Source organism: Talpa europaea (genome assembly GCF_964194135.1).
Source record: "Talpa europaea genome assembly, chromosome: 3".
NCBI classification, from domain to species: Eukaryota; Metazoa; Chordata; class Mammalia; order Eulipotyphla; family Talpidae; genus Talpa; species Talpa europaea.
This window is the reverse complement of record NC_140069.1, coordinates 38,751,922-38,770,385: the sequence shown is the minus strand read 5'-3', so window position 1 is coordinate 38,770,385 and position 18,464 is coordinate 38,751,922. Positions and strand designations below refer to the sequence as shown.

The 18,464-nt window shown below is 36.4% G+C and overlaps 1 protein-coding gene across 1 annotated transcript in view; it reads left to right on the top strand.

Moving 5' to 3' along the window:
• Positions 1-18,464, top strand: part of RALYL (RALY RNA binding protein like) — a gene marked incomplete at its 3' end in the record, with an annotated part of 289,268 nt that overhangs the window by 212,698 nt on the left and 58,106 nt on the right. The window contains exon 3 of the mRNA XM_084230548.1: positions 13,861-13,893. Within this exon, the coding sequence (XP_084086674.1) occupies positions 13,861-13,893 (33 nt within the window). The remainder of the gene's footprint in view (positions 1-13,860; positions 13,894-18,464) is intronic.

The window sequence follows — 18,464 nt, the reverse complement described above, 5'->3', positions numbered from 1 at the left end:
TAATGCTTTTTGTCCATCATAGTGCCTCATGGTCAGTGTGTTGGGCTGAATTTTTTGGACAGGATTTGCCAGTCCATGATTTAGTACACCTGCTCAAATAGGACTTGGAGCAACTCATTCTACCAGCTCTCAATTTTGTTTACCTAGACTAAATCAGAGAGAGTTGCCATCTAGCAGGCTAGTCAATGGGTCCAAGGTCCCTAGCCAGAGACCCAGATCCAGAATTCCAGTCAGTTATTTTATTCCATTTATAATGAATAAAAACGGCTTGGAAAGCAGCCTTTTAGAAATGAATAATCCAGTAGGCTAATTTTCATGAGGGGTTTTAAGACAGTAGACATTAAAATTCATAGTAGCCAAGGCAGAAGCCAAATTTTGAGGCAACACAAACTGGTAGAGTGGAAAATGAAGGATAAAATATGTGTTTCACATTAGGTGAGTTCTAAGAGTCTATTGAGGAATGACAAAAACTTATAGGAGAACTTTGATCTCAGCAATTTTGAGTGGATAACATGATTTCAAGTCTGAAAGGATGACTTAGCTCTAAACCTCTATTAATAATGCTGGCTTAGGGATTAATAAATTCAGCCTGTTTTGGAAACTCTCCATGGATCTAGTGAAGGAGAAGAAAACACAGATTCACTAAATTAGTCATGCATTAGTTATTAAGTACTTATTGGACATTATCTAGGCACTGAGGATATCTCGGTTAACAAAATGGACAGAAACTCCTGACATTGCTCTCAAATGTGAGGTAAATGATAGTAAAAATTGACCTAATTAATTACTGACAATATGTTAGATGACAGAAAGTATTGGAGAAAAAGTAAACCAAGAAAAGATGGCTAGGGAGTAGGAAAATGAGCAGTCAATTTTGAATAGGACTGGTCAGTGAAAATATTGCTAAGAAGGTGATATTTGAGCAAAGGCTTGAAGGTGATGAACAAGTAAAGTTTTGCCTGAGGGAAAGGTATTCTGGGAAGAGGAACTAGCAACACAAAAGTCTTAAAGCAGAAGTATAAATATGTGTTTAAGTAAAAGCTACAATATCAATGTTTCTTGAGCAAAATCAAGCAAGCAAAGCTGGAGCTCTAGAGAAGGTAACAAGGTGATGGAGAGCCAAATCCTGTAAAAGCTCATGGACCATCGAATTACTTTAGTCTTGACTGTAAGAGAAATGAGAGTCTTTGGAATATTTTAAGCACAATTTTACCATGACATGAATTAAATTTTGAAAGACTATGTATTTTGAGACTAGGTTATAATAGAATGAGAGAAGAACATGGAAAATCAGGCAGGTAATATAATATCAGCCAAGATGGAAAGGGTGGTGATGTTATGGATATATTTTGAATGTTGAGCAACAAATTCACTAACAGATTGTATGTAGTCTGTGAGAGCAAGAACAGAGTCAAGGACATTATTATCTTCTGCTAGATTACATTTACTGACTTTAAAAAGACTTATCTATCATATTCAGCAATCTGGGCTGGGTTCAGTTGAATTATTCTACTCTATATGGTGTCCAAAATAGCCTCTGAACTTAGGTATCTGGCACCTCTGCTGATTGGAATATGCTTGGTGACCAAGCATCTTTCCCCACACAGTCTCTCCACATGGTCAGCTTCTACTTTATAATAGCACAGTGGCCTTAGCATAGGCCACAATTTTACATAGTGACTGACTTTGAGAGGGTGAAGGTTCCTATTCTTTTAAATCCGGTTTGCAAGTTCCATAGTGTCACATCTGCCATATTCTACTCATGAGAAACAAGTCTCGAGGCCAGTCCACCTCTTGGAAAGGAACTAATGATGTCCAGACTAAGCTACCATATATGTCTTCGAGATTTTTGGACTGAGCATCTGAACATATGAAGTTGCAATTAAGAGAGATGAACAATACCCATGGAACAAGTTGGAGTAGGCCAAGGTGGTGGTAGAGATTAGGAATTTACTTTTGGGAAATGTTAAAGTTGAGATCTCAATAGACATCTTAGTGAAAAAACCACATAGAAAGTTGGATTCCCAATCTAGAGTACAGGGAGAGGTCTGCACTGGATCGAATTATTTGTGAGTCACTGGTATGTAGATGGCATTCAAAGTCATGAGACTAGATGAAGGCAAACATCAAAGGAGGAAAGAAAGAACAAAGAACTCTAGACTGAGCTCTAGAACATACTAATATTTGAAGTAAAGAATTAATAAAGATAACTCAAGCAACTATTATGGTGGGTCAGTTAAGTGGTATGAACCCAATGAAGAAAATTCTTTCACTGAGAACTAATCAGTTGGGTCAAGTACACCTCAAAGGTCATGTTAACTAATAACTCACTATGGAGGTCAACATTGAAGAGACATCACAAGGCTATAACTATTAGGTTTGGGGTCATTGCTCAATCTTGCACAGTTAACTGCAGGAGCAGTGCAGGAGAAGACGGGACCTGGAATTACAAAACCACACTCCTATAAGATAGCTAGAGCCATAGGTTTAGAGGGCCACTAACATGAAGGCAAAATGCAGCCCAGTAATTCAGTTGTAGCTTTTAACACAATCTAGTAGCATGTAATCATGAGTAATCTAAACAGGTGACTGATACCACATGGTTTTATCTGCATGTGACTGTTAAGGTCATTAAAATCTTAAGTGCTAAGATTTAATTTTTTCAAAGAACTAGGCTGGCGGCAGGGAGACCTGCAAAAGGATACAAGTTCTGAGAGGACTTGAGGTAACCAAGACAGGAAGGCAAGGGGAAGATTAATCTGTCAGACAAGCTTGTCACTGGGAAGGGGGCAGAAACATGGATAAGCAAAGCATAGGCAAGAAATGGAGTTTTTATCATGGATGGAACTGAAGGGGATTATGCTAAGCTAAATATGTCAGGAGGAAGACAAATACCAGATGATTTTACTCATATGTGGACTATAAAGAAACAAAATATAGAAACTAAGCTATAATAAACTCTGCGTATCTGACTGCACAATTGAGGGTCCCAGAGGGGGTGGATGGAGTAAAAGAACAAGGTGGGGAGGCATCCAATGGACTCTGGTAGAGGATTATGGATGCTTTGGTGGTGGGTGAGGTGTGATAAGTCATCTGAAGAGGTATGAACGTGTACCCTAAGTCTAAGTCATATACAGGGTTTTCAAACTAATGTTACCTCAAAAATGATTTGTTGTTTCCCAAGCCTGTATCAGACATTAGCTACAATGAATGTAGCTGAATGAATGTCGGGCATTTAATTTAGAGAAGGTGAGATGGCACCAGGGAACTGAACAGGTATGAGAGCGTGGGACATAGGCAAAGGGTGGGGACTGGTGGAGGCAGCAGGGAGGCCTATGAGGACAAAAGTCAAATGTGCACATCAACCCACTGGGACTGGCCCTGTGAATATGGATATTGCGTCACTTAGCAGCATTCACACTCTGCACAATTTACTGACAATCGAAAGACTGCCAGAACTGTATTGACTGTGATGTCTTCATTTAAAAAAGCAGGGGGGAGATAAATTACATCAAAATTCTGCAGAGTAGGACTGAGTGTTGAGATCTCAACTGGATAACCCTGTGACTGATTATCCACTTTCCCAATCTGAACTCTTGGCAGATGCCCAGTTTCTCTGTAGGATTTAACAGTTATTAGCAAGTAACTAAATACGACAATTGAAAGAGACAGCTGAGCAGCCACTTGCTAGTTTTTCTTAAATTTACTTCCTCTCACTTTATAAGTTTGGAATTAAGTGAGCAAATCTTCCACTATGAAAATAATTGAGTTTGAAAGTGTCTCTTTCCAGGAAATTATTATTTTTTTCTTTTTTTAATGGAAACATCTCCAGAAGTGTATGTGCTTGCTTCAAACATGAGGTGTGGTGAGGTTAGTTCTGGAATTACTGTAGGACAAGGATAAGGCCCGATACTCTGCTTTGGCCAAATACCTACTGGCCCCTGACCAGAGCCCCACGCCTGTTAGAGTCTCCCAGGAGAATCTACTAGTAGTTAATGATTTTTCTTGCCAGAAGGATCCTCTTTATATTTCACCAGGATTCCTCATGCTGCAGTCAATCCTCCCACTGGAGTTATGAAAGAACATTACAGCCTGTCCAAGAGAAATGAGCCCTGTATCCTCAATTTCCAATAGAGCAAAAGTCATGACTGTGGGTGTCAGAACCGGCACTGAGATTCTTGGTTGATACCACAGCCATCCATTAACCTGTCCCTGGAGTTAGCAGCACAGATGGTGGTAACTGTAAATGGAACATACCAGGGGCCCCATAATAGCCCTAAGCAGATATTTCAATTGGGCATGAAAGCCTCTGATAAAGGTATCACAGAAAAAAGGAGGGAATACTGCTTTTTATTTCAGAGAAATAGAATCCATTGTAGGCGAATTCTATCACAAGAGCGCTCCTTAACTTTGTGATGAATTTGATCCACTACTAATGACCAACAAATAACACATAAAAAAATGGTACAAGTGTACTTTAAGACCAAGAACTCAAGATATTAATCAGACCTGCTCTATGACCTTCTAGCTTTACAAACTTGAGAAAGTTATTCAGTTTCTTTCTGCCTAATTTTCCTGTGTATAAAATAGAACCAATAAATGTACAAACTTAACCGGGAGGTTATGAGGTTAAATGTGCCAGAAGTCTTCAAACAGTGTGTCAAGTCCCAAATATTGGTTATTATCACATATAAAGCATTTAAGTATGCATTATTTTTATACTAATTGGCATATGTCTTAAAAACCAGGTTCTACTGCAGACTTTATGCCTCTGTTCCTTTTGTAACTTCGAGTAAATAACTCTGTCAGCACAAAGCTAGTAAATACATATTTGGACACCATTCTCCTCCTTTCTTCTCCATTTTCTGAGGCAGACACAGGTTAATTACAGCCCTTTTACACTTAGAGGCCTGAGTAGGTTTTAGAATTCTTGTCAACACATTGCTCCTGCAGCCACCACCAATTAGAATTGACATGAAAATTTAAAACTTACTTGACCTCTCAGTTTTAAAGCTTACAAGCTTTTAAGGAAATGATTGCTCCTCCTCTCAGCCACCTCCGACTCGCACCCAGAGCCTCACTTCTCTACAAATCTCCCAATGTGGTTGGACAGGAAACCACAAAAGGGTATAACTGGGATAATTCTTGTGCTTCTGTTATAAAATAACTATCTTGTAGTTAGCCACACCTGGAAAAAGACTGTGGCTGATGTGGGAATGTACCGTAGGAAGGCTCGTGTTCAGCGGGCAATGCTATCTTGAAGTTTTATTCCACCAGAGGCACTGGCTAGTCACATTCAGATTTCTTGGAGCACATGGAGGTGAAAAGGTTGGCACCTGTGTGGGCTGTTGTTTCTTCCTATGCTGCCCACCAAAAAAAGTCTGTTCTTCCTAACAAGCCTCTTGCTTCCCAGAGCAAGAGCTCAGGGAGGCCATTTCATAGGCATCTAGAACCCAATTGGACAGCACAGAAGTCTGGGCTGCTTTCTCTTCTGGTGAGGAAAGAGACATAGGCAAGTGGCTAAGAACCACAAGCAAGTTCTGATTTTTCACTTGATGTTAAAGAATTCACCTAGAGTTGTGTTTTTTCAAACTTCTGGCAATAAATGAATTTTTGAGAATTCTAATAGACTGTGTTATACTTTAATATGCAAATGTTCAGAAAAGGAAGACATCTAAGAATCATTTTACAAGTACTTATCTCTGATCAAAGCCATCATCTTTTGCTCACATTTAATCATTTACCTTGAAAAAAAAAAGCCTGTTTAAGTCAGAAGGCCTTGGAATCACGATATGTCATCTAGATGTGTTTAGATTACAAATGGCTACTGATGGAATGTAGACTAAATTTTGAATATCAAAATAAGAATCCTGTAATCTTTAAGGTTTTTTAAAACAGTCCGTCAAATTATTCCATAAATAAGGAGAAAGTGGCTAGCTGACTGTTAACTCACAATAACCTACATCATCATCATGCTCCATGTGGATTTAGAGAGACAGGGTCAGCCAGCCAGTGTATAACTTCTTGTATTCTTTCCCTGTAAAACTATAAAGCAGAAGCTACAAATACAGACTTTGAAGTCAGACCTGTGATTGAATTCAGACTCCATCACTTTGCTGTGTGACTTAAGTAAATTAATTGGTCTTTCTCAACTTTAGCTTTTTCAACTGTTCTTGTCAAAATTACATGTATTTAGGGCTTGGCACAGTCCTTAACATGTAGTAAGCTCTGGTTATAATGATCACAGTAGACTCAGGGTTTGTGGAAAAAGTGTTGGGGCAAATACTAGTCAACCATGCTGTCTCTACAACAAATTCACCCACATATGTCTTTAAAACACAGTTTGATATTTATAGAAGGAAATATAGGCGAAACACTACGTGATTTGCACATCAAAGACATCTTTACAGATACATCACCCAAAGCAGTGATAGTGAAGGCAAAGATAAACAGCTGGGACTACATCAAATTAAAGAGCTTCTGCACAGCAAAAGAGACAATAACAAAAACAAAGAGAAACCCCACTGACTGGGAGAACATTTTTGCACCCAACACTAATGATAAAGGACTGATCACAAAAATCTGCAAAGAGCTGATGAGACTCAACAACAACAAAGAAAATAACCCAGTCAAAAAATGGGCAGAAGAGCTAAAAAGAAACTTCTCTGAAGAGGAAATGCAAATGGCCAACAGGCATATGAAAAAATGTTCAACATCACTTGTAATCAGGGAAATGCAAATCAAAACTACCATGAGATACCATCTTACACCAGTGAGAATGGCACATATTAAAAAAACTAGCAACAACAAATGTTGGCGAGGTTGTGGAGAAAAAGGAACTCTTCTGCACTGTTGGTGGGAGTGCAAACTGGTCCAACCACTATGGAGAGCTGTGTGGAGATTTCTGGACCTACTAAACATAGAGCTTCCATATGATCCAGCAATTCCACTCCTAGGTATTTACCCAAAGGACACAGAAACATCCATTCCAAAGAGCACCTGCACCCCTATGTTTATAGCAGCACTGTTTACAATAGCTAAGCTTTGGAAACAGCCCAAATGCCCAAAAATAGATGACTGGATCAAGAAGATGTGGTACATATATACCATGGAATATTACTCAGCATTCAAAAAAAGATAAACACATGCAATTTGCAGCAACATGGATGGCACTGGAAGGGATCATGCTCAGTGAAATAAGCCAAAAAGAAAAAGAAAAATACCGGATGGTCTCACTCATAGCAGGAATCTAGAAAACTTAAATAAGGGACCAGGAAAATGAATAACTATAAGAAAGTGAAAATCAAAATCAACAAAAAACTATGAACCAGAGACACTTTTTGGGGGGTGGGGGCCGGGAGGGGAGGGATTGGGGTCAGAATGGGGGGTTGCAATTGTATGGGGAATATAAAAATAAAATTTATTATAAAAAAAACAAAAAAAAACAAAAAACACAGTTTGAAATGCAGTTGAAAAGCAACCCTTTCCAACAAGAAAAAATAGGTGGTGAAAAATTTCCTCTATCCCTTTAATGGATTATTTCATTCATTCATGGATTGACAAACGAGATTTAAAACATCTCTAGATTTCAAAATCATCTTTGGAATGAAAATCAGCACTGATCTATATCTGGAATGTAATCCTCCAATTTTCTTACTTCCTGGCTTCAGTTAACCATACACGAGCTACTTCCAAAGAGAAATTTTCTCTTCTGTATCTTCTTTTATTCTGTAGAACTGATTAGTCTGCTGACTAATAGATCCACCCATGTGCAGATTTTCTCATCAGTTAATATTTGGGGGCACCTGCTATATGCTGAGTGCTGTGCCAGTTACAGGCTAGTACAAATGGCTAAGCAGTTCTCCAGACCCTCCCTTTGCATTGCATCTACATACCTAGAGTCCTATTAATGCTCCCAGATAATGCTTCTTTCCTCTTCCCTGTCCTTCCCATTCTACACACACTCTCTGACCACCCTTATTCTTTAATGCAGTGCTAGTATCTGATATATACTAGCTCTGCATTAATGACATGACTCCTAAACCTGTGTTTATAGCCAATGCAGGTTTATAGTCTCACCTGCATTCCATGTAAACATTTCATCTGTTTCCTACTGCATATCTTCATCAACATATCCCAGGATGATGATGCATTAGAATATAACTACTTCATCAACCCATTCACCAATCTGGATTCCTTATATCTGCCAACTGGCCATCCATGAATCCAGAAATAAGAATCAAAGTACTCACCAGTACAAAACAATAACAAGGATGGCTAACATTGAGCTGTCTATTAATTAATTTATCTAATTTACTTATGTATTTAATTCTCAGAGCAGCCCAAGTTAGGTCTGTTATGACCTTCATTCTGTAGATGAGATCGTTGAGCCACAAAGAAGAGTGCCTAACTTTTTCCAGGCCACACGACCAGAAGGTAGTAGAGTCAGGATTAGAATCAGACATTCTAGTTGTAGAACCTGTATCCATAAGTCCTTTGGCAGCTTCATCTTAAATGCAAGTCAGGGCTTGGGGTGTCTAAAGAGAATAGATGAGATGGTAATGAAAAGTGTTACTGCTTGGTAATTTTAACTACAGAATCCTATAAATCTAATAGGTGATCATACTTAAAGGTACTTTAGCTTCATAAAAACTACTAGTCTTACAAAGTCCTGATACTTGAAATCACTTCTGCAAAAACACCGCATATGCCCAAGCACAGGGACATGAGCCAGCAAGATGTCACCCAGGCACCGAGCAGTTTGTTCAGCCTGACTGGAGCATAAAATTTGCAAGGTGAAGTAGTAGAAGAAAAAGGCTGGGAATGAATTTTTAGTTATATTGAAAAATTTGGACTTTATTCTGTGGGCAAATAATGGACGTAAAGGGGGGTGGTGAGACAAAGTTCATCTGACAAAATTAATGACAGCCTCTTATGAAAAGGGTGTGATTCTAGGCACTTGAAATACAGTGAAAATTTAGTGAGTTCCTACTTTCAAAAAGTAAGCAATCTTAATGGGAAGCTTGAAAAATATACTAGTGATTTTAATATACCATGATTAAGTTTCAGAAGATGTGCTGTGAAAATAGTCATGTGAGAACAGGGACTGGTTAGGAATGCACTCCTAGCTGCACTCCTAACCAGCCCCTTATGCCTTATAGGAAAATACTTCCTATAAGCACTCAGAAATTTGTAAAATTTATGTCAGAAAGATGATACAACTCTGCTCTCAGAGATGACTATACCAAAAACAAACAAAAAAAAAAAACAGAAGAAGGAAGATCATTGAGGAAATTATGCTGATAGCCCATGTAATGATCATTTGAACTGTGATAACAAAAACTGAGAGGTCAGAACAGAAAGAAGAGGAACATGACAATAGAAATGACAGAACTAAGAGAGTCTACTGAAAGATTCTAATCTTTCTAATTTGATCATATGAGTAACTGTGCCACTGAATTAGGGATAAAGAGGAAAGAACAGAATGAGGGAAGAAGACAATGAATTTAGTTTGGGACATGTTCATTTATAGGCACCTACGTACCATTTGAGATGTATGGTGGTCAATTTAGTCACCCGCCATAAATAGAATGATATTAGAGATATGTATTTGGAAATACTGAGCATTTGACTAACGTTTTGAAAACATACATCAGTTTTCTTGGTAGAACACAGAAAATATAAAGAAAGGAAATGTGACAACACCATAAGGCACATACATACATATGAACATATGTACACCATAAGGCACATACATACATACATATGAACAAAACAAACAAATTGACGAGAGCAGGGTACCATGGGAGGCATGAGACATGAACTTTGAAGCTAGAATACCTGAATTCAAATCCTAGCTCAATCACTTTTTAGCTGTGTGACCCTGGGCAAGATACTTAGCATCTTTGGACATCAGATTCTTCATTTTGTAAAGTGAGATCTATCTTAGAAGGTATCATGATATTTAAATCAGTCAAAGCCTATAGCATTTTTAATACCTTGGCCCTTAGTAAATACAACTTAGTGTTTTGTTAACTACAAATATAAATCCTTTAGCTCTAAATAATCATCTTTATTTCATCCTCTATTTTATAGTTCTTCTATTTATAATTTTTCTGAAGGCTATGGTTTGTTTATCTTCTAATTCCAGTGAGTCCCGAATGAAGAATTATAAAATTCACTGCCTATTTCATGTTAAAAGTAAATCTTAGGGAAGATAAAATCAATCCTTTTCTTCACAAAACAATTATCTTACAAAAAATTTTAAAAAACAACTTAGAAAAGTTCTCTCTGCGCATATCACAATGTAATCATCTGTTTCTAAGGATTCAATTGATAAACATTTTTCTCCAAAGGGATTTTCTCCTAGAAGTTTTCTTCTTTTACATTTTTTTTTTACTTTCAGGACTAAAATTGAAAAAGTGAGGTTTTCATATATTCAAGGAGGTTCAGCCCTTAGGGGTAATGGATTATCTTTGGCACAGTCATGACTGTGAGGGTGAACTGTGCTAGTTACTCTAAATGCAAAATCTTGTCTTCTTCACAACAGTCCCTTGAGTTAGCTATAAGGTTTGCTATGTAATTAATGAGAAAAATGTAAGAATCACTGGATGGTCTCAAGGCTGGGGAAGTTGACTCCATATTGGAGCTGCTGGTTACAAAGCAAAGCATCATTCAATTTGTGCTGGTTGTCATGTTTCCTCTGCAGTTTCTCAACATTTTGAGGATAACACATGAGTTTGGATAATCTGAGGGTGGCTCTCCAACAAGATTTCTGCTCTACTTTACCACTAAAAATGCTTGGAAATCCTGGTACCTAGGGCTTTTCTTCAATGTCTGAAAATGACTAGTGGGCATTGATCATCTTTTACCTTGAACTCAAAAAACATCAGCAGGTACCTCCCAATTGGGTCCATTAGAAGGCTGAACATGGAACTGTCAGATACTTTTTGTCTAAGTAGAGACTCAAGTTTTATATTCTTATCAGTCATAAAAAAAAAAAAACGCTAAGTCTTTTAAGCTAGGATTTTTGCCTTCAGACTATTTTCATAGTGTTGGAGACAATAGATATTGGAAGACATGACTGTCCCTGTAGATGAAGGTGTCAATATTGGCTTCATGAAGACATGCACTTGAGATAAACTTAAAAGATCAATAGATCATGCATAGGGTAAGGAGGAAAAACAGTATACTGGCATAGAACTAGAATGCTTAAAGACACCAAGCAAAGCTTAACAACCAGATTTGTTGGGCTTTACGTAGATAAGTTTCCTGTAATAATATGGTTATAAGAGAAGTGATAAAGAACAACATAGAAAGCTAGTGTGAGGCATGTTTCAATGAGAAGCTCAAAAGTTTGATCATCCTATTGTTACTGAAATTGTTGAGACGGGTGTGACATGAAAACAGCATTTATGGAAACCAATCTGTCAGTAGAGTCAGATACTGAATTGGTGATGTAGAAAGGCATTTAAATTATTCTGTACTTCTAGGTTTGGGAGACTATCTTGATATATTTTAAAATAGAGTTCCTACTTCCAGTTTGTTTTCAGTTCTTTCCAATAATGTATTTCATGTGTTGACACACTTGTTCTTTACAGCCTGATAGTAAATATTTTCAGATTGTGCCCTTATAGTTGCAACTACTCACCTTGCAGCACAGCAAAAAGCAACCTTAACCAATACACAAATGAATAAGGATGTCTGTGTTCTAATAAATTTTATTTACGGAAGCTGAAATTTGAATTTCATGTAATTATACATGTCACAAAATATTCTTATTTTGATATTTTCCAACCATTTCAAGAATGAAAAACCACTCTTAGCTTGTGAGTTGTACAAAATCAGATGGTGGACAGGATTTGTTCTGTCGGCCAGAGTTAAAAAACTCCTGTTTGTATTAGAGCAGTCAGAACTCTCCATCTGATCTCATCTTAAAAACTTTGAAATGTTGCTGCAAATGGCATGAGTTCATCTTTTTTGACCACCAAGTGGCATTGCATTGTGTATAGAGAGCACATCTTTGCAATCCACTAGTCTGTTTGGGGGCACTTAGGTTGTTATAAATAGTGCTGCAATGAACATGGAAGTGCAAGTATCCCTTTGAATTAGTGTATTTGTGTTCTTCAGATAGATACCTAGGAAGGAATTGTTGGGTCATACGGGAGATGTATTTTCAACCTTTTGAGAAAAATCCATACTGCTCCACAGGGCCTAAACCAGTTTATGTTCCCACCAGCAGTGTAAAAAGGATCTGGAAGGGATGATGCTAAGTGAAATAAGTCTGAAGGAGAAAAAAATACTGGGATGTTGTTATTTATATGTGGAATATAGACAAAGAGTCAGATAAAACCAACCCCCAAAACTAGTATTTGAAAGCAAACTATAAAACTGAATTAGGGGGAAGAGAAGGGAAAGAGGAAGAGAGGTCACAAACTGAGGAAGGAGCAGAGTGGACTAAGGTGGTGGACTATGAGTGCTTTGGTGGTGGGAGCCATGGTAACAGCATCAAAGCGGAGTGGGGAATCCAGTACTTTCAAAGTGCAAACACCATTGTAAACCATTATCTCAAGGAGATAGTTAAAGTGATGAGCAATGTGGTAAAGATGGAGACAAACTATCTAGTACTTTTCAGAAGGTATTTTTTTAATTATTTTTTTATTAATTGATTTTTTTCTTTTTTTTAATCACTGTTCATTTTTAAACAATATTTGCTTCCCCCCAACCCCCTCCAGGTGTAGTCCCCATAGAGTTTCCTTCACCAATGCACCCGTGCACCATCACCTCAGTCCCCTGTGCTCCTCCCTCCCTCCCTCTGATCCCTCTCCCGCCTCCTCCCCTGCAGTATGTCTCTGATTTATAATTGTCTGTTTTTGCTTTGTTGTGTTTTGTACTGTTATTATTTTTTTTTACACTGATGTCTTATTTGGTTCTCCTGTATTCCTGCTATAAGTGAAACCATCTGATATTTTTCTTTTTCCTTCTGGCTAATTTCACTGAGCATAATTCCTTCTAGCTCCAAGATATCACAACTAGCCAGAGGTTTCGGGATTAGAATTCTCCTTTACTATGTTAAGAGTTAGGGCCTCCCTGGTTGCCCAAGGGGTTGGGATGCAACCTGTGAGGCTGTCTGCAGCCTCTGCAGCACAAATTCGATCTCTGGTCAGCCAGGAGCAACCCACAAGACACAGCAGACCTCTCCTGACTCATCCACTGCTCCACTTAGCAGTGTACTTTGGTCAATCTGTTCCCCACTCTGTCTCTGGTGACTCCTCTCACCCCCCCCACACCTCTGGCCTATACCCCAGCTCTTGTGTGCATAAATAAATAAATCTTTAAAATATATATATATATGTTAAGAGTTAGAAAAAAGACCTGGTTAGAAGCATCACAGAGGTTCAGGAGGAACCTCTGTTTTGACTCCATCCTGACCCAAGTGGTCTTGCTGCTTCTCACTTCATTACAGAAATTTACTGGAAATAAATTTTCAACCAGTAAATAACCAAATGCATGATAAATTTCTTCACTACTGGATATACTAAAACATCTACAAACAAATTACTGTAAAAAAAGAAGAGTAGTGTGTAAATCAGAGTTAAACTAAAAATATTATTTAATGTATCATTTAACTGCTACATTCCCATTCCTAGTCTCTCATTTTATTTAGCCTCTGCATTAATCCAGCCAAAATTTGAATTTGTCTAGATTAGATCTTAATATTTTATTTATAGCTCCTCGTAGATTCTACATCATGCATTTTTATCCAAATAAGTTTAATAATGCTGTCATACTCATATAAAAGCAATTTTAAATGTACAGCAAATTATTACATTAAAATTAATATTTACCTTTTTTTCATAGACTTGAATCAAAGGAGCCTTTCCTGTCAGTTGGGTAAGTCTATGTCTAAATATTTTAAATCTGAATTTTTTAATTGGTTTCTAATTCAAATTAACAAGACCTTCCAAGTTCATATTTTCAAATCATGTAACCCCATAGTAAAAGTCATAACATATCACTGAACGCCTCATTTCTTAGCAACATTGCTATCTACATTTTATAGAAACTTAGCTAAAATGTTCCCTCCACTGTTCTGTGACTTCAGAAATTAAGCTAATGGTATATATGAAATTCCTTATTCTTTATAAAGCCAAAAATGATGCGCAGTAATCATTGTCATAGTGCAAAGATATGCTCAGCTTGCTTTGTTAAATTCCTCTGAACCAGTGTCACTATTCCTAGTCTGTCTTTTCATTTTGTATTCTTTCCTTTCAATCTACTCCAGTATTTCTTCTGCCTTTTTCTCTGAATCTGTCTTCACAATCTATAGCTATTTTTTTTCCTTTTCTATCATTTCACTTTTACTTTTCCACTCCATTTACTAGGGCTGCCTCTCTGAACACAAAATTGAGAAATCCTGAAGCAGATTAAGTGGGCCCAACTTTCTTCCTCTGACGGTATCATTCTGACTCACCACACGTGTTCTAATAATAATATGTTGGTCATAAGAATACTAATATGCTATTTCTAGACATTTAGAGTAAACTAAGAATCGGCAAATTTGTTTTTAATTCATCTATTAAATTATTCTTTGACTGATATATTAAGATATCTTAAGGAATTTTGCATGTTCAGCATTATGGTTGATATCAAATATCAAAATATGTTGGAAGATGAGAGGTCAAGCTTACAAGAAATACCACTATATTCATGCCTAGTAGCCAGAGACATAGGCTTGGGTTAGATTTTTAAATGATCATGTAAATTTTCTTTCATTACTTTATTTGTAACCCTTGAATATTGCTGTCACTCATCGAGCAGCGTGATTCACTTTCCCCTTTTACTATTCAGAAAAGTATTTCATAAAGCCATTGAACACTGGAATCAAAATAATTGTTTAGGATGCTGGGAGAGAAAAACGGAGTAGATGCATTTATTGGAGGACTTCATGAAAAATGAAAAGTCAAGTTGATCTGGTCCCAAAAAATCATTAGAACATGCTTCTTTCTGTCATTGATCATCAACTCCTATTGTTAAAAATCTTTAAGCCTGAAGAAATCTTTTATCTTGAATGCATATGTGTCCTGCCCTCCAGTCAAGAGGGCTGAAATAGCTTCTCTTCATGCCTCACTTAATGCAGTTTCTCTGCAGCATTTCCTATACTTTGAGATGTAATCCTCTTTTTATTGTTTACCTCTGTCTTACAAAAGCAGGCCCTAAGTCATCTTTGTTTTTAATTTATCAGGAGTTTAGCATTCATTATTAGAGTCCCAAGGAAAATTTCCTATAAATGAATTACTGTCATATCATTACTGAATGATATAACATTCAGTAAATGCTCAAAATAGGAAAATTGGCATAGTGCTAAGAAAATTTTTCTCTTCCTTAGGAATGTCATAAGTAAAATGGGGTGAAATATGCAACACAAATGGTTCTGATAGCTAAATGTCTCCATTCTCCGTTGTCCAAAGTATGTACACCTCTCTCCTGATCCAGTTCAATAAGAGGGTAGAGTGATAGTGAACCCAATGGACTGGTACAAGCCAACCGGGCAATAGGGAGTTCTACCATGAGAACAATTTGCCACTTTTAATTCATAGTCACTTGCTGAAGAGAATGAATGGATGGTGTGTGGTCTATAGTACCAGTTCACATATGAATATGTGACATTAAGGTTCTAAGAACCTACATATCTTATCTACATAAATGTTAACTCTATGTTTAATAAAAAAAAGTATGAATCATATTAATGAATAGCTCAGTGCTAAATACTGCCTGCCAAGATCTTAAGGTACTTGTGCATATGTAATTCTATAAGTTGCCTTTACCCTCTCAGCCTCTTATATTTACAAGCTAGCTCTATTAGTCTAGGCAGTTACTTAAACTCCCAAGTTTCATAGCCTTAAATGTGCAATGCAGATTAAATAAGATAATTTAGAACAAGCATTTAGTTCTGTTCTTGGCACATAGGAATTGCTCATAAATCTTAGCTATTATTGCAGTTCTAGAAGGTATATGCTTGTATATTGCTCTAAACCATTAATCAGGACATTCTGAAATAGTTTAGAAAATAAAGTACCACTTTCACAGTCTGTGTTTTGAGTCACATGTTTTATAATAGAGGAAAAAAAATAAAAATTGTGACTAGAATGAGCTATCAAGCGAGTATAGATCTTGTTTTATATTTTAATGATGAACACCAGTAATTATTAGATTTTCTTAATGGAAAGAAGAATTAACAAATGTTTAATATTCACCTTTCTCTTTGATAAATGTGCTACACTAAATATGAAATTAAATTTTCTGAATATTGCAACATAAACTCAGTCTGATTATACTAATGGAAAAAAATTGTAAAAGAAAGTTATAATACAAGGAAAGATTTACTTATGGAGATAGAGAAGGGAATTATAAAAGCAAGTTAGATAAAATCTCAGATCTCAGCTCCTCAACTATATGCTTATATAAGAGGAATGTTCTTTCATATGCATCACTAAGTAATTTATAAAGTAATGTCATTAGGAAAAATGAAATAAATTTTATTTTATTAAAAAAATAAAGTTTAGCCTGGGATGATGTATGAAGGCTTACCAGCAACTGATTCCATTCATTCAGGACTGGTCTGTAGATGTAACACTTGCCAAGGCTATCTCTGCCATTCAGATAGCAGCCAGGCCTGGAAACCACTGTCTGTGTTTTGGCTTGCATCCTCCCCTGTCCTACCCAGGTTTTCCTTATAATTATGTGTGGACTCTGGAGGCTCTTTAGAAAATCTTTGAAATGTAACTTTTCATAGTCTCTCTTCATTATCCGATGCATAAGAGAGAGGTGGTCATTGATATAGAACTGTCTTGTAATTCACCCATCAGGGGCCAGAATAGGTGGAAAGAGACCAAAAAATGTGCCACAGAAATCTTCATGGTCACTCTGCCTGCGCTAAGATAGAGAAAATCTCATTCTGATATTGTCTTAGACCTAAAACTGAAATTATATTTTAAAATTTAAAGTATTAAACAATATAATTTAATATCTAATATTTATTAAATATTTTAAAGTATATTTAATATAAATTATTATAGACGTGTTACATATAAATTCATAGTTATATATAAATTTAATATCTATATGATATAAAATGTTTATTATAGATTAAAAATTGAAAAGGACCAGATTTAAAAATTAAAATTCCTTCCCATTTTACCTAAGAGTAAGAAATAGTTAAGCACCTTGTTTTTTAGCAGGAAGCTTAAACTTGGTAGCTAAAGAAGAAGGAAAGGCTAATAGGGTACTCATCCTGACACATTACATTTTAGAGCAATTAAGAAAACTCCTGAAAACGCATTCTTTTGTGTGCCATCAGATCGATTCTGATATTGGAAATAAGCTGGGAAAAAAGCAGGCGTCTAGTTTGCTTTTAGAATATTGAACAACAATAAGTGATCCTCTCAATTAAGGTTCTAAGATATAAATCTGAATTTAAAATCAGTTTTCCCTTGAAAAGATTTTTACAACTTTTTAATGAAAAAAAATGAGGAGAAACAAACATTCATTTGATGTTTGAGATTCACAATGTAAAGACATATCAAGAGAATGCATGAGTCCTTCTCAAGTACATATGATGTTGACACATTGCCGACACTCAGCCACTTCAAAAATATACTCAAGGCACTGAATGAAATTTTCTATGTGAATTATTTCTTTTACCTCTCCAGCATGAAGTTAGACTTTTTAAGAAAACCTTTAATGTGAATCTGTTGTATTTTGGAATTGAAGCTTTAATTCATTTCAGTTTTCAGTTAATGAATTTTTGCATAAGTAGTTTTATTTATTGTAGGGGCAAAAATTGTTTTCAGGATTTTCACTGTAGCAAAATAATTTGAATAACTCAAAATAAGTTAAAAATTACAGTGATATAATTTAGACTGTATTACTTCCCAAATTTGATCAGAAGATATTAAAAAAAATCACATCAAGAATGAAAATACAAAAAGTATCATTTATTTTATTTATCATTATTGAGGCACTGATTCTGTGAGTAAGCAGATCATGGCCCAGCAGAATCTCTTGCACTCCCGAAGATGTACTGGATCTATTCTAAGGTCAAATGAGGAAAGAACACTGAAGGAGCAGTAAAGCTCACCCTGTATCATACACTGATGCAGCACCTACCTGCTCACAGCTGCACTTTGTTTAATACCTTTCCTTGTGGAACACCTCAACCCTTTTTTTTCAGTTCTGGAACTGAATTTGACTCTTCATTATACTTCTGCTGTTGCTGTAAAGATGTTATTAAACATTGCTACTCTTTTTAGGTCAAAGGCTCACACTATTTCACTTTCATCCAGGTTTATGAAAATTTATAATTACTAATAGATGTTATACACTATTGTACTATTAGCTATCCATTTTAATAGCCTAAGTTCTGTAATTTTATTTCCTTCATTTGAAATCCATTCTTTCACTTT